General features: G+C 41.2%; 1 protein-coding gene across 2 annotated transcripts in view; it reads right to left on the bottom strand.

The window, feature by feature from the left end:
* Window positions 1-16,279, bottom strand: part of LOC130102557 (uncharacterized) — a 160,622-nt gene that overhangs the window by 128,855 nt on the left and 15,488 nt on the right. Inside the window, exons 6-9 of one of the 2 annotated variants that reach the window (XM_056268512.1) lie at window positions 2,904-2,932; window positions 2,741-2,812; window positions 2,524-2,592; window positions 2,194-2,400 (exon numbers count right to left, since the gene is read on the bottom strand). The exons of the other annotated variant lie outside the window; for it this stretch is intronic. Coding sequence (XP_056124487.1) covers window positions 2,350-2,400; window positions 2,524-2,592; window positions 2,741-2,812; window positions 2,904-2,932 — 221 coding nt within the window. The 3' untranslated portion in view covers window positions 2,194-2,349. Of the gene's footprint in view, window positions 1-2,193; window positions 2,401-2,523; window positions 2,593-2,740; window positions 2,813-2,903; window positions 2,933-16,279 lie in introns of those variants that run through there. 2 annotated transcript variants of the gene reach the window in all.

The following is a 16,279-nucleotide window of genomic DNA, read 5'->3' as shown; positions in this document are numbered from 1 at the left end:
GCCCCAGATAAAAATGTGCTGGATCTCTTGCTGTAGAATCACAACAATAAAACTAAATTAATAACATATCACCCGTATAAAACTCACACACAATATTAGTAAGTTAAGGCACTAGATGATTATTTTTTTATCATCAATCAGCTTATAGCATCTGATTGCATTTTCTCTTGCTGTTCTCAACATAACAATCAGATACAACTGAGCCCAACTAACGTAAACACTGATCACCATAATGGTGACACTCTTTATCAATCAATTTCTTTAAAGATATTTTTTAAATGATAATGAAATATCAGATGAAGGGGGTCTATAAACTGCAACTATAGTAAAAGACATTTGTGTAGATAAAGTGATTAAAACGGCAATACATCCAAATTCATTTGAACATTCAAGATTGTTCACATTTGAAATGATCTTTAACATAAATAAGGAGCCCTCCTCCTCTACCAATTTTCCTATCATGCCTGAAATATTTATACCCATGCATTATCAAAGCAGCACTAGGAGAAGTTTTAGTTAACCATGTTTCAGATAAACACAAAAAATCTAAATTTGAGTCATTAAGCACATTTTCAATTTGTTCATGTTTTGGTAACACACTTCTGATATTTAAATGTCCTCCTAAAATACCCTTCAGTTTAGCCCCGCGGTCCCACATTACTTTAGAGTGGTTCACTGTTTAGAAATATTGCAGCTTATGATGCCTCTCGACAGCCTAAAGTCCACTGCGCCTCCCGTCCACCAACACACGGCGACAAGTCGAGCCAGCCCCCCCGACACAGCCGGACAGCACATCCAGACCACAGCCAGCCCCGGCCCGACCACCAGCAGCCACCGCGGAGAATCTGGGTGAGTCTCCAGCACAATTCGGCAAGACAGCCAGGCCGCGGCCAATCCCGATCCCAATCCGACCACAAATATCCACCGGCGGCGACTGCAAAACACCTCCAGGTGCTGTGCCGGAATTCAATACGACAACACCACCGACAATATCCACCAGCAGCGACTGCAAAACACCTCCAAGCTTTTCCTTTTTTTAGAACAACGGAGTACGAGGCAAACTATCCCAGTCCATTTAAATTGTTTGGTGACTGAAACCCCTTGCCGTATGCACGGCTAATCCAACAGCATTGAACCGAAGCGTAAAGGAGGGCAAATACATATGCAAAAAAAAACAAAATTATCTGCATAGATTTCATCTTATGGAAGTTCAAAAAAGCCGCAGCAAAATTGATCATCAAAATAAACACATTAAAAAGATGAAAATCAGTTGGCTTTAATCTAGTCTAAGAGCAGTTCCTGCCACACTGCATCTCAGGTCCGCCGCCATCTTGTCTCATCGTGGAATGGACAGATGTAGAAGTTCGCTTATCACTACCAACTCTCACTGAATGTGACTTAATTCCTATAACAGGGATGAAATCCCGACTCCAGAAGCTCATACCATCTTAAAGCTGTAGATGACCAGATTCCATCGTTTCAACATCATTCGTGTGCATGAAGTACGAGGTCAGTGCAATGGTCATCATAATGAACCCTTCGCTCGATGTTTGGACAGTTGGATAACTGACTAGTTTATTGTGTGTGAATCGAAACATTCAGACTTTCACATCAGAACTATAGGGTAAATTTCAGCTTACAAATATGAATATTTTGTTGAACTTACTTTGAAACTTTCCAGCTAACAAGAGCAAGTTTAGTTCTGTCCTTTTTTACAGGAATGGAAGAGACAAAAACTTTTCTTTCAACCCATGATTTTTCATGCTCTTTATTGTCACATGTGGGAAAAAAAGAAATAACTGACATTTAATTTCACAACATATACACAGTGCAAAGTCAAATTTTAGAATATCTTATGGCAATATAATGTTAGCAGACACTGCTATAATTCTCAGACGGACGTCTTTCTGTAGAAGAAACAGCTGATATACAAGCTGAAGCAAGAGGATCATTTCAGCATGAGCTTCTGCACGAAGATGAAGGTTTTCAGACAGGAATCCAGCGGATAAACAGACTCCAGTCATGGAAGAGGCTTGTGAGACACTAGATTGAGTCTGGCCTGTCTTAAAACACATCAGGGCTTCAATCTCTAACTTTACTGTAGCTGTGATGATATAGAGGAGATTCTGTGCTCAGACCAGATGATGCTTCACAATTAACCTCATTCATATTCACAGGACATTCAACAAATATCTGCTCTTTCACACACAAATATATAATTCCTCCAAACACCAGAGAGATGAAATCTTCCCGTCTGCTCCTGATATGATGAGCTCATGATCTGTATCATTAAAGTTTATTTGTGAAGGTCTTGTTCTCGTTCACAGAGGCATAAAGTTCATCCTGCGGTTAATCTTCTCTTCCTCTGATGGCAGCATAAGTCACTGTATCATCATGATCCTGAAAGAACAGCACAGATTCTGTCCATCAATGTTTGAACCACATCGATTATTATTATTATTATTATTAGAACATGAGCTTCATTTATCTGAGAGTCAAACTCTTGTGCTGGTCTCTACTCACATTGAGCGATTTTACTGGCTTTGTATTGGAAGAAGTGACCTCAGAATAAGTCACATCATCTGTCTGCTCCTAAACATCAATGCAGACGTGCAGAGAGTCAAGTTTAACACACAGAACACACATATCTCTCACTATAATATGTAGAATAACACAAAAGCTTTTAAATCACATTATTGAACAGACAGTGAACGTAATGTTTGATGATTTAGTGACTCACATCGGCTCTTGCAGGAGGAATGGACATGTTGATCGTCTCATACGTCCCTTTATGTTCATTCTCATCTTTGACCTTCAGAACAAACAGTTAAACTGCATGAATGACACTTTATTGAGCTTTAAAGACAGTAATCAAATCTAAATCACTGCATTACTGAACTCACCGCAGAGTCGCCAGTCCCTCTTTTATTATCTGAAAACAAGGGTCTCATGAAATTAGTATTATGATAGTAGTGTTAACATAAACCATGTGTCAAAAAAGGTGTTTTATGACTTTGATTTATGGTTCTGCGGTTCCCCTGTCTCTGATTTATAATGGGTCGCTGACAGGCTCCGGTATGTCTAGGATGTGCGACGCCACGTGACATCATCCGTGCCGATGTCCGGGGACTTTTAAAAAACAAACAAACAGATCAAACAGATGTTAAATTTTTGACTGGTTTTTACGACTGGGTTAATGAACTCACACCTCGCAACTTGCCATTGTAGTTTTTTATGGTATGAGGTGTGCCTTTTTCACAACTACGTCACTACCTACGTCTTTTGTTGCAGTTTTAAATAAGGTTAGGGGTTACACTGTTGAACACAGAAGACATTCTACGACTTTCCTGATACAATGGCTACTCCGAGAACTCCTAAAACCCCTAGAAAGGTTATGTGTATTTCGCCGACAAGAGGACCTGTTGAAATGAGAGAAGATCTAACTTTTGCTCCAAGGAAAAAGCTAAATGTTAGCTTGACAAGATTTCTTCATGAAGACAGTGCTCTTGTGAAACAGGATTTCTCAATGTCTGGTGGTCGTGTGGTGAGGTATGTGTTTGACAAGGTGATGCGTACTGTGAAACTCTACACAGGAGATGTTGAAGACGATTTTACATCACAGACCCCATGTGTGATTTTCCACAAGAAGGACTGGTTTCTGTTTTTCAACTACGTTTGGAGAGATTTGAACGACTGTGGTGATGATCCGTTGTACGTAGCCGAGTGGGATGGCTCAATTCCTGACACAAGATTTCGTGTGGTCGGGGACCATAGTAAAAAGTTACCAGACGATTGTGTTTATATTTTCTGCTGCAACGACAAGACAAAGCTCTGCGAACGTGCGTGGCCTGTTCGTGAATCTGAGCATCACTTGTGCTACGACATGAAATTTTTGTTTCAGTGGAAAGATGTTCGTACGCTTGACAACGTATTTACATGCATTGACAAGATGTTTAGATGGTGTGACATGTATGACCGTTACAGTTCTGTAAAGATTAAATTGTTTCACCCTGAGCAGGGCGTTACCAACGCTGAAGACCGCCTCTTAACCCCACCCACGTATTACAGCCATTAAAAACGCCTGCAGAGCGGTACAATTGCTACATTCATTCACCATGTCTCAAGAATCTACAACAGTCTACTGCTACACCAACAACCCTGAGGCTCCCCCAGCGATGCCTGATGACAATGCTACGCCGCTGGAGCCCCACCCACAAACTTGCGACAACAGTTGGTTGGATAAATTTTGCATGGATCTTGGATATCACAACATGACCTTCCTTACAACACCATACGGCAACACTGGTGCAATAGCTGGAGCTGCGGCCCTTGCTGGAATCGACAACACAGACAGTTGCATCCGCTCGGACGGATTCAAAATCATAAAAGCGACTGTTGTGGTCCTTCTGGAACACGTCATCAACAAAAAGCTGAAAGAAATCTGTTTGGGTTGTGAAGTGGATCACCCCAGTCAGATTAGACATTCCTGCCTGTTTGAACCGGGTCCCTATTTCTTTGACGCCTACTTTGAGGAACTGACACGTAATCTGGTGAAACCGGACCTTAAGCACATCGTTGCTCAAGCATTGAGCCGTTGTGGTTTAAGGGTTCACCCCCAGAGGATTCAAGGTTCAGTGGAGGCTATTTTACATGAACTGCGTGACGAAGTTTTCATTGTGGAAAAGCTTCGTGAAGTCAGAGAGAAAGTTGTGGACGTCGGCAGCGAACAAATTGTCTATGACGCTGTGGACAGCTGGAAAGGTATTGTCCAAGTTGAGTGACTGTAACACCGACATGGGGAATACGTGTTTTGCAACAGGTCTGGCAAAGTGTCTACTTAAACAACGTATTAGATGTGAGATGACCGGCTTGTTGTATAAGATTATTAATGAATGTGCCAATGTATCTGTTACTGTAAACAGATGTGCTGTAGATACCAATCGTTTTACAAACCTCATGAAACAAATGTCTGTTGTAAGAACTGTGTCAAATGAATGGACAGATTTGATGCGTTTATGCGTTAATGCTGGTGAACCAATTTGTGTGACTATCAGAAAGATTTTAGACCTGATGACTGAATGCGGCAGCTGTATTAGAATAGCTGATATATTGTGCTTGTGTACATATGTGACTGATCTATGTGTAGACATATTGACAAGAAACAATCAGGCTGATGTTTGTGAAATTATTGAAGCCCTGGTTGATTACATTCTTGAAAAAAACATTGTGATGTGTATAAAATTTTTACACTACATTGACGCTGTATGATACCTTTGTTTCCTTTTACTGTTTAAGAAATAAAAACCCAAATTACTTAAACCATCTGTGTTATTCTTTTTGTGGAGCGTGAAGTGGAAACATGTCAGAAGAAATGAAAAAGACTTATTACACACCTTCTAACCCTGGTTCTTTAGGGGGGAAAAAACGCTTAAAAGAAGCTGTTTTAAAAGAAACGGGTGTTCGTTTAACCGATAAAGAGGTTTCAGACTGGCTCGCTGGCGAGGATGCATATACACTACACAGAACGGCCCCACTAAAATACAAAAGGAATCGGGTTTTTGTCTACGGTATCGACATGGAGTTCCAAGCCGATCTAGTCGATATGTCTGCATATGCCCCGGTAAATGACAACAACCATTTTTTGCTGACATGCATCGACCTCTTTAGTAAATATGCATGGACAAGGGCTTTAAAAAACAAGAGTGGTGTAGAGGTCTCTAAAGCTTTTGAATCCATACTGAAAGAGGGACGCGTACCACAGAAATTACAGACAGATAAAGGAAAGGAGTTTTTTAACAAACATTTTCAAAACGTAACAAAAAAGTACAATATAGCCCATTTCGCAACAGCCACAGAATTAAAGGCATGCGTTGTCGAGCGGTTTAATAGAACCTTAAAAGGTAGAATGTGGAGATATTTAACTGCTACAAACTCCAAACGTTACATCGACATACTTCAAGACATTACACAAGGATATAATGCGAGCCATCACAGAAGCATCAAGATGAGGCCGATTGATGTGGGGAAAGAAAACGAGTCTGTGGTGCTGCATAACCTATATGGTGATACCAGATCTCATAGTGTTAACCCCGTATTTAAATACAAGATTGGTGACGTGGTTCGAATTTCTAAAGTCAGAGGACCGTTTGCAAAGGGGTATGAGGAAAACTACACACAAGAGTATTTTACTATATCAGCGTGTATCCCACGAGAACCCCCTGTTTACAGATTGAGTGATTACGACGGGGATGTTATCGACGGCGTTTTTTATGCGGAAGAATTGCAAAAAATATTTGTCAGTAAAAACAAGACATTTAAAGTTGAAAAAATTTTAGATAAGAAGACGAAGGGTCGCAAAACATTAGTGCTGGTGCAGTGGCTCGGATGGCCAGCGAAGTTTGCGTCATGGATCGACCAGAAAGAATTAGTTGATGTACAGAAGCCATAAATACAAACCACACACACAGGATGCATACAGTTGTATAAAAACCAGACATGGCTGAGGGTGGATTTTATGTCACACTACCCTGCAACGCTTCGCAGTCTGTATACCCTAATAATAAAATCTCTAATTATAGAACAAGACTGGCTACCACTATAAATATAAAAGGAGAATGGGAGGTGGGGCTTGTTCAAATTGAATATCCTAGAAGCTGGTACACCTTTAACAGCAATGACGCCGTTTTCGAGATAAACATTGGACCCACCACGACCGATGGTGAAAAGTACACTAACAGCTTACGCCATGGTGTAGATGTGAAGAAGACCAGCTTATCGAAACTACGCATACCAATAAAAACAGGGTATTACGACAATGTCCCATCTCTAGTTAGTGTAATAAATGATTTAGTAGCGCCTCAGGGGGAATTCGGTTATGACCGCGTAAAAAACAAAGTATTTCTGAAAGCAAAACCTAACATTTCAATGACCTTCCATGGAAAACTAGCCATTATTTTAGGATTGAAACCAGGCGTCCCTATAGGAGATTCTATTCTGCAAAAAACAAACCCTGAAAAAACTAATTATGAAAAGGATATTGTAACATATGCAATGCATCAGTCGGACATACACGGTGGTTTCTATACTCTTTATATCTACACGGACATTATCCGTTACCAGTCCGTGGGTGATGCTTTTGTACCGCTCCTGGAGTGTGTACAAATAACAGGGGACAACAATAGCACAGTCAGTGTTCGATACGACAAACCTCACTACGCGTCTATCAACAAATCAGTCATCACAGATATTGTTATAGAAGTGAAGGACGATCAGAACCAGCACGCCCCATTTTCTTACGGGAAAGTGTGCATCAAACTTCACTTCAGGCCTGTAAAACACTTTGTTTAAAATGGCATATTTCAACAATCACAATGTTGACCCTATGCGTTACGTTGCCTATTACCAGAATCAGGCAGGCAGCGGGCTCCCCGGGTATGCAGGAGGTGGAGTCATGTATGGGGCCGGTTTGGGGGGGATTTTTCGGGGGCTCTTTAGAATGGCTATACCCCTACTAAAACGAGGATTTAGCATAGCCAAGCCGCATCTTAAATCAGCTGCAAAAAACATACTAAGTGACGTTGTTAGTAATACGTTATCAAGATCTTTTAACAACAACTATGATGCTCAAGACGGATCCGGACTAATGGTAATGGCTCGCAAAAGAGCATCTAGGCCGCCAGGGGTGCGGAGGAGTGGCCAGAAGCAGAAGAAAACAAAACAACCTCCCAAGAAAACATCAGTTGTAAAACGCAAGCGCAAGGAGACAGCTAAGCGTACTGCTTCAAAAAGATCAAGGAGCTCTGTTAAAACAATATTTTAAATCATGGCGTTACTACACAACATGTCAGAAGAGTGTTTAAAGACTGAACTGGATCTGTTTACTGTACCACTAACTCAAACAGCAATTGAAAAAAACACTTATATAGAAGTTCCACCACTATCAGCGATATCCGACACATCTCCGCTGGAATTTTTTATTGCGGGGAATGGGGAGGATTACATAGATCTAAACAGCACATTACTTTTTTTGCGCCTCAAAATCACTAATGCTGATGGGACGCATATTGCAGACGGCGATCCCGTAGGTCTTGTGAACTACCCTGGATCTACGATTTTTTCACAAGTGGATGTGTCGCTTGGAGATCGGCTTATATCACAGAGTTCTAGCACATACCCATACCGCTGTATGATAGAATGTCTTACCAATTATGGTAAAGACGCCCTTGAAACGCTTTTCTCAGCAGGGCTCTTTTACCTGGACACTGCGGGCCATATGGATGTGGCTGACCCTGCTGCGGGAAATCGCGGGCTGACAAAGAGAGCAGCCTTCACCAACGCTAGTAATGTGGTCGAACTACTAGCGCCTGTTCACAGTGACATCTTCTTTCAGGAAAAACTATTACTTAATGGATTAGATCTTAAAATTAGAATGACTAGAGGTAAGGATGAATTCTGCCTGATGAGGAGCAACGCTACAGCCTATAAACTAAACATCCTGTCTGCGTCGCTATTTGTGAAAAAAGTGTCTGTGTCGCCAGCTGTGAGACTGGGGCATGCACAAGCTCTACTCTCAACCACAGCCAAATACCCCATCGACAGAGTGTGTCTGAAAAACTTCTCAATACCTGCAGGCTCACGTGTCTGCAATCAAGAAAACTTGTTCTTAGGAACTCTGCCAAAATCTCTGGTTCTAGCTATGGTTGATAATGATGCATTTGTGGGTGCCTATGATAAAAACCCATTTGCGTTTAAAAACTATGATTTAGAATTTCTGGCCATTTATCTGGATGGGCAACAGTACCCAGCGAAACCCCTGCAGCCTGAATATGAAAATGGTTCTGCAGTGCGGGAGTTTTACCAGCTAGCGCTGGCTTCTGGAAGGCATCTTAAAAACCAACCTCTATGTATCGATAGAGAGGATTTTCTGCACGGCTATACACTCTATGCGTTCAATTTCACACCGGATCAGGAGTGTAGTCAGCACGTATCGCTTATCAAAAGTGGCAATATTAGACTAGAAGCCGTTTTAGACAGCCGCTACCACGTACGATTAACTTAATTGTTTATGCATTGTTTGATAGTTTGATTGAAGTGTCAAATCGCCGACAGGTCCTGGTTGATTACTACTAATACATTCAAATGAATACTATACAGCTTACGGCCGTCATGGATAAGGTTTCATGCGATACTTATTTTCTCGGAGTTCTACCATGTGACTACCTACCAAAAACCCCTTTAAGAAAACTACCAGCAATGGTTTTGATCAATACACATCCTTCAGGACTCCCAGGGGAACACTGGTTGGCTATCTACATAAATGAGGATGGTGTAGGATGTTTTTTCGACAGCTTCGGTAATAAACCAGATTATCATGGTTTTCCGCCGATTATCAAAAACTTTTTAAAGCTCAACTCTAGTCAAGTACTACATTCAACTGTGCAAGTCCAAGATTTTTCATCAGATACATGTGGACAACATTGTGTGTTCTTTCTCTACCACATGGCAAAGGGATTTGATTATGATTATGTGATGAAATTGTATACCAACGATTTTATTAAAAATGACAAAAAGGTGTCAGCATTTGTGAGAAAACTAAAACAAGCACCATGTAGTGAAAATGTTTTCAAATGTGTTCAGTGTGTACAAATGGGTGAAATGTTCATGTCTCATGCTTAATATTTTAATAAAAACAACTAAAGAACGGAATTTTGTTTCTTTATCCCCACTTTTATTACACATACATCACATCATAAGTTCTCAAAAAAAAAGAGAGAAATTGAGAACACAATACATACAAACTGTTAGTTTAAAAACTTAACCACCGACTCGGGTCTTTCTGTTTCTTACTCCTCTTAGATGATCCTGTTATAGACGTGGTCGATTTGGTTTTGAAAGAGTTAATTGCATGTCTGACATTGTGGTTTGGTACCACAGAGTATGGCAAATTTAAACTAGCAAAAGCCTCCAGAAATTCACGCCACCCGCCAGGTCTCCGCTCGTCAACAATCTTTTGTGGAGCCGTGACGCTTTTAACTAAGTCAAGCATGTGTGAACCAGGGATTGTTCTGCCTTTAAACACAAACTCTCCCGACTCAGTCCATGAAGTAACATCTTTAGTTTTAGACATTTTATCTAAAATGTAACGAACATTTTTCACACTCCTCTGTGGAATATTCTTTAAAATCTCATCTGCAAAATCACCTAAATCGTCATGGGCACGCACATGGCCTGGTGCGGGTGGGTCTTCTTTTTCAACATTACTAGGCTGTGGTAGCCTTAATGTTAATGTACTGGATTCTCTATCCCCTTGTCTAGTGAGTGTTAAAAACCGCTGCAAAACACCTGTGTACATCTTAGCTTTTTCATGGTGATCCAGATCAGACCTGTGCAAAATATTTCTTATAGTCATGTCCAGGTCATTCTCCACAACCTGTTGTATAGACTCACGGGTGTTAGAGGATTTCAGCTTATCCAACTGGTGTTGCGGTACTAAAAACATCTTCTCGGCATACTCCATCACCAAACTTATTTAGATGTAACCAAACTGGTTATAAACGGGATTGCCGCACTTAGCAAAGGTAGTAGAAATCCTCCTTGTTGGTTGATTAACCGTCTTTTACGTCTAACTCCAACCTTTTTATCTGCAACAATTTTGATCTCACTTCTTCTTCTCTTCAGTTTCTGATATTGCTGTGGTGTTAGCGGAATATTACCGTGGACTACGTTAAGAGCTACTTCACACAATGTCACAATGAGTTCGTCTGCAGCCGCCTCTAAAATAACGCGTCTTTGTTTAGGCGTGGCTTTTAATAACAATTTTAAAAGAGGTAGGTTTCTTAAAAGTCTTGCAGACATTTTCAAATCTCTCTGTCAATGTTTTCTTTTCTGAATGTACACAACTGGATGCTGTGACAGAATATCTGTTCTGAGACGGTACTGTTCTGGTGTTTTCGCTTTAAAGTCAATCAATAGATACCCGAAAGGGGTGCTGGTAGCATTTTCATAACACTCCATAAAGTATTTTGTGTTCCTGGGGTACATCTGCCGCGCTAAGACATTAATTTGGGTATTGTCTCTAGGGTTTTTAAACAATACCAAATAATTAGTGTTCAAACTGATAGTCCTACTGGATTTACCTTGAAAAAATAAGTTTTGTACGATATATATTGCACTCAAGCTTCTATGGTGCACATAGTTGGTAAACAAACGTTCAACTTCTGAATTGCTGCTAGCATCTTTCATAACATCATCCAATATCACAAAATTGGTCTTGTTGGTGGGAAACAAGCGATCATCATTCAGAGTCTGCGGTATACCTTCAATAAATTTAATATCATACAGTTTCAACAATTCATCATACATAGGTTGCCAGCAGTCATAAATGTACACAATGTTTTCAATTTTTTTAGAAATTACACTTTTAGCATTTTCCAACAACTTTTTTACAAAAAATGTTTTTCCTGAGCTAGAAGGACCGCTTAACACACATGAAAAAGGATGTTGTAATCTAAAATCAAAACCATCCGGGTCTACCACACCCCGGTGCCCAAAAACGTTGTCAGTAGCCATATGGTAGCGTAGTTAGGTCGGGTAGCAGTACACGCTTGTTGTATACGACTTTAAATTTTTTCACAACTGACTTGTTGTGCAATGTGAACTGCTTTTTGTTCCTCACTATACTGTCGGTGTACGCGAGAATGTGATTACTGTCACCCCGCCCCCTCACATATTGATCGACAAGCCCAATTAATGTGTCTAACCTAATGGTCTCGGAGTTTACAGCATTCAGTGTGATGCCTTTGGCCTTCATACAGACCTTACCCTTAGCAGTTCTGTACCCGTAACTTTTCGGACCACTTGCCGAAAATTCCACAATATGGTCTCCATCCCCAACTTCATCAGTAAGGTCACCAAGATATGGCCCCAGTGGGGGCTCATATTCACCCTCTTTAGACGTGTACACAACACTATCTGTGTCGCAATAAAGCAGTCTATCACCCAACCTGTCCATAAGATCATAAAGTTCTAACCGCGCGTGAGCCGTTGTAAAAGCCCCGAGAAAGACGTTAATGTCACGAGTCTGGGTCCCTTTCCCATTTGCGTAAGCCCACTGAACGATTGCAACAGTGTCTGACACAAATGAGAAATGCTTGAGGTCATACTCAGTGCCAAAAATGTATCGGGCAAACTGTTCGGGGTCTGTTAGTATTTCGGTTGTCGGTAACTCCTCGCGCATACTGAACCTCCCCCACAAAGAGTTAAGCAGTAGCTTCATGATGGATCTACGTGCAGCATTAAACTCAATCTTGTCCAGATTCAGCTTAATCCCTTCTTTCTCAAAGTAATCTCTAACATACGATTCTTTGTCAGCGTCGGTCACAACGTCTTTTGGAAAACCTGAACTTTCCTGTTTGAACTGTAAAAATGTTTTAACATAATCACAAAACAATGTTTCAGAGCGTTGGGGAAAATGCCAGACCTCATCGATTTTTGTCACTACATAACCCTTCTCAACGGCTTTTAACAGTTCAATGCTAACCCAGCACCCGTGAATTGATCTTTCCTCATCAGTATGCACACACGGGTGTGTCTGGTTCTGCTGTTCAGCACACGCCCTGCAAAGAGGGAACATTAACTTACCCCCGGTCCTATAAGGCAGTACGGGGTGAAGCAACCCCCGTGGCGGAAGGACTGTTGCCTTGACGAGTCCGTAATAATCTTCAAGGTTTTGAAAATCCTTGTGTATTATTTCCGGATGCCCAATTGGGTAACATTTTCGAGCCTGACAGTAGGGATATAGTGATGTAAAGTCAACATACCTAATCCGCTCGCCCTCCGCAACTTTGTGATACAGTTTTAATGCGTTCGTTCGGCCGCCGAATAGAGCTTCACGGGGTTTCAATCTTTCAGTGTGTTTGTAAGTGGACATGAAATCCATAACTGCAACATCACTCTGTTTAGCGCGCATCCACGCACATTCCCAAATCACCTCGACCTGAAGACCGTACGCACGCTCCAAAATTTCAATCTTGTCGTCGCATTGTCTTCTCAAAACGCCATAAGGCACTTTTGATAAAGGGTTTAGGTCGTTGGGGTTATAACATCGTTCACAACCATGAAAGAAACACCCGAGAAATTCGAATGCTTTTTTCACGTTGCCATCGTCGTAGAAACCATCCACATAGTATTTCCCAAATGACGCCTCACCGGTGTTTAAAGCATGTTGAATTTCTATGCCCCGTGATTTTCGGATGAATTCGAGCCATTCAATTGAAATGGTCGAATAAGTTTTGTTCTGGTTGGTGTATGCATTGTTACGTGTCAGAGCTATTGTGTCTTTTGGGATGTAGTGTGTTTTATATGTGGCCATACATGTTGCTGCCAAAGTGGTGTAATTAAATGGATCAAGGCCTGTACACAAAATGAATTCGTCGCGGTACTTCATGCATGCCTCCCTCAGCAAAACGACATCGTTTTTACCATAAAGCGCGAGTTCTTTTTTAAAATCGAACACTTTGTCAGATGTGGTATTGTACCAATCATCAAACGCAGCCCTGTCTTGGTTCGACATTGTTGCATACCCGTAAAATTTCTTGTCAGGGTACGGGCCTATGTAGTTGTCATTTTCAACGCGGTTAAAGTGGTGCGGAAAATACCCCTTCTCTGCATTAGTCAGATTAAATGCAACGGGTGTCTTCGCCAGACGCATGGGTATGAATGAATATGTATCAATAAAACGTTGCTTGAAAGCTGTGTCATACATTAAGATTAGCCTGCAACCTTGCATTGTGATTTTAGGAGCAATCCCCATCTTAGTAAAGAATTCCAAAATTATGTAATTGTCAAACCCTGCTGCATTGTGGGCTAGCCATGTGTAATTAAGGTAACGTGGTTGTCTGAATTTTTTAACGAGACGATCCACACAATCGGGCCCTTCAGCCACGAATTCCTCGCCATTAAACGTGATAGCACATACAAAATTGGCAACGTGTTTACCATTTTCATAACGGGTCTCAAAATCGTAGAAAATGTAACGATCGTTCGGCATCTCCGGCTTAACTGGTTGGATAAAACACTGATGCATACCATCGGTGACCAAACTCTCACCACAGTGCACACAACGATCTGCAGGGCATTTATGGGGTTTGGGTTTAGTACCGCTGACATGGTAACGTCTATTACATTTACCGCAATATTTAGTCACGTCGCACTGCGCGTATTGCATACCCCGAGGTGGTTTTTTATGCATCTCGAAACAATAGTTAGACTTACAGTAGCGCAGGCAGTCGCCGCAATGTTTTGGCTTTTTGGGGTGTTTATGACATTCCGGGTCATTACAGACATCGCAGATGTACCGACATCTGTGATCTCTCCTACAGGTGAATCCTCGGTGGCAGAACTCACACACGTATGGGGTGCCAATAAATGCACGTAGATTTTTAATCATAAAATAATGATTGTCATGCAGGTACAAAAATACTGTTTTAGGATGCGGATCGTCTGTGTTTGTATACTTCTCCAAAACACCCGTATCAGACCGATAGAAGACAACTATTTTAACGCTCAGCATCTGTTCAAACCGTCTGATGTCATTAAACGCTATCTTGTATTGATCACCATAGCCAGCTGACTTCTGTATTGAAGATGCTACAGACTCAAGCTCTACGTGTGGTTTCTGTGGATTTAGGAAATGTGCCAGACAGATTGCAAAACAAAGATTGTTTGAAATGTTTGTGGGACAGAACAGATTAAGTCTGTTTTTGGTAATCACTTCATTGTGGGCAAGATCACGGATCTTTCGATAAACACCGCCGTGTTTACTTCTCGCTATCGACAGTCTTAAATTCAATCTCTCATCAAACTGTACGTCAGAGTTGCTCTGCATTATTTTTTCAAGGTCGTTTATAAATAGATCTACACTATAACCATTGCTACCCGTCAAAAGTGTACTAACATCTGATGTCAAACTCGATCCCCTCAACGTGATGCTGATTAAACATCCGTCTCCGCCTAACAGTTTGGAAAACTCCACAATTTCAGAAAGTGTGTCATGTAAAAACACTGTGTAGGCTGCTAAATCTGTCGAAGATATCTCTCGCAAATTTATAAGCCTGTGGACTTCCAGACCATTGAACCGTGCTCGTGGCAGTACCGTGTACCCACTAACATCACCACCTACTGTTACAAGTGATTCTATATCTCTATCTGTGAGACCCATATTGGGCGCTTCAGGGTTGAGTGTGCGATGTGTCTGTGTACCTGGGCCCTCGCCTGACTGGTGAAAAGACACAAGATGATCAAATGCAGAATTTGGTTCTGGACGAGGTTCTAACACCTCTCCTGCTTGTTGGGTATTTACAACATGTTCAAAATCATTATTTGGGTCAGGATCCTCATCGGCACGATGTTTAATAATTCTACCAACGTATCAGTTGAAGACTCAGACCTATTCATATCCTCCACAGTCTGTATTAAATAGAGCAATGTTTCTGTGTTACTGCACTGTTCGAGGGGCACCACGCTACCATCGTTTCGTCTAAACCTAGCTACCGGACCCTGATCAAAACCATCTGGCTCCCGACAACGTTTAGGCATTTTTAAACCAGATCTTTTTTTATTTTATTTATTTAAATCACATGTAGCAACACTTTAAAAACTATGGATAATAAACCCTGTGTCCATACAGTAAAAAAAAAGATAGAATGAAAAAACTGACAAATGTTGAAGAAAAAAAAACAAAACAAAACAAAAAACGTAGTATGCAAAATATATATATAAAATGTTGTCAAGTTACCCAAGTTTCTTTTTAAGCATGAGCACCAGTTGCTTTAACAATTCTGTAGTCAGGCCTTGTTCTCTGGCTACTTTTTGAACAGTACCACTATGCAACCGTTGCGCTGCTATGCATTGTTTAAGCCAAATTCCCTGTTGTTGTTGTGTTGACTCATAAGCATCTAAACGTCTCTCAATGGCATTAAGGCGTTTGTCAAAACGTACCTCGAAGGCATTCAATGCGGTCTTGACAGAGTCCTGTATCAGTCTGGCTATGTGCTGATTGTCTATAAAGGGTTGTGATTCCAGTTTGTAAGCCTCCTGATTTGAAGGCAGCTGTTCAGGGTCGGATTCCTCCACGACCACGACCCGTTCGCTGGTTGGAACAGACTGCGGTGTTTCTTTAGGGTCGTTTGTAAATACACAGCCGTCCCACGCTTGTATCAGACCCTCACTCCAGCTCTGAACATCATTTATATCGGGAACTACGACCACCTCTGTTAAGAAG

This window comes from Rhinichthys klamathensis, unplaced genomic scaffold, assembly GCF_029890125.1.
Source record: "Rhinichthys klamathensis goyatoka isolate OS25496 unplaced genomic scaffold, OSU_Roscu_1.1 h1tg000274l_1, whole genome shotgun sequence".
Taxonomy (NCBI): Eukaryota; Metazoa; Chordata; class Actinopteri; order Cypriniformes; family Leuciscidae; genus Rhinichthys; species Rhinichthys klamathensis.
This window is presented reverse-complemented; position numbering and strand designations above follow the sequence as displayed.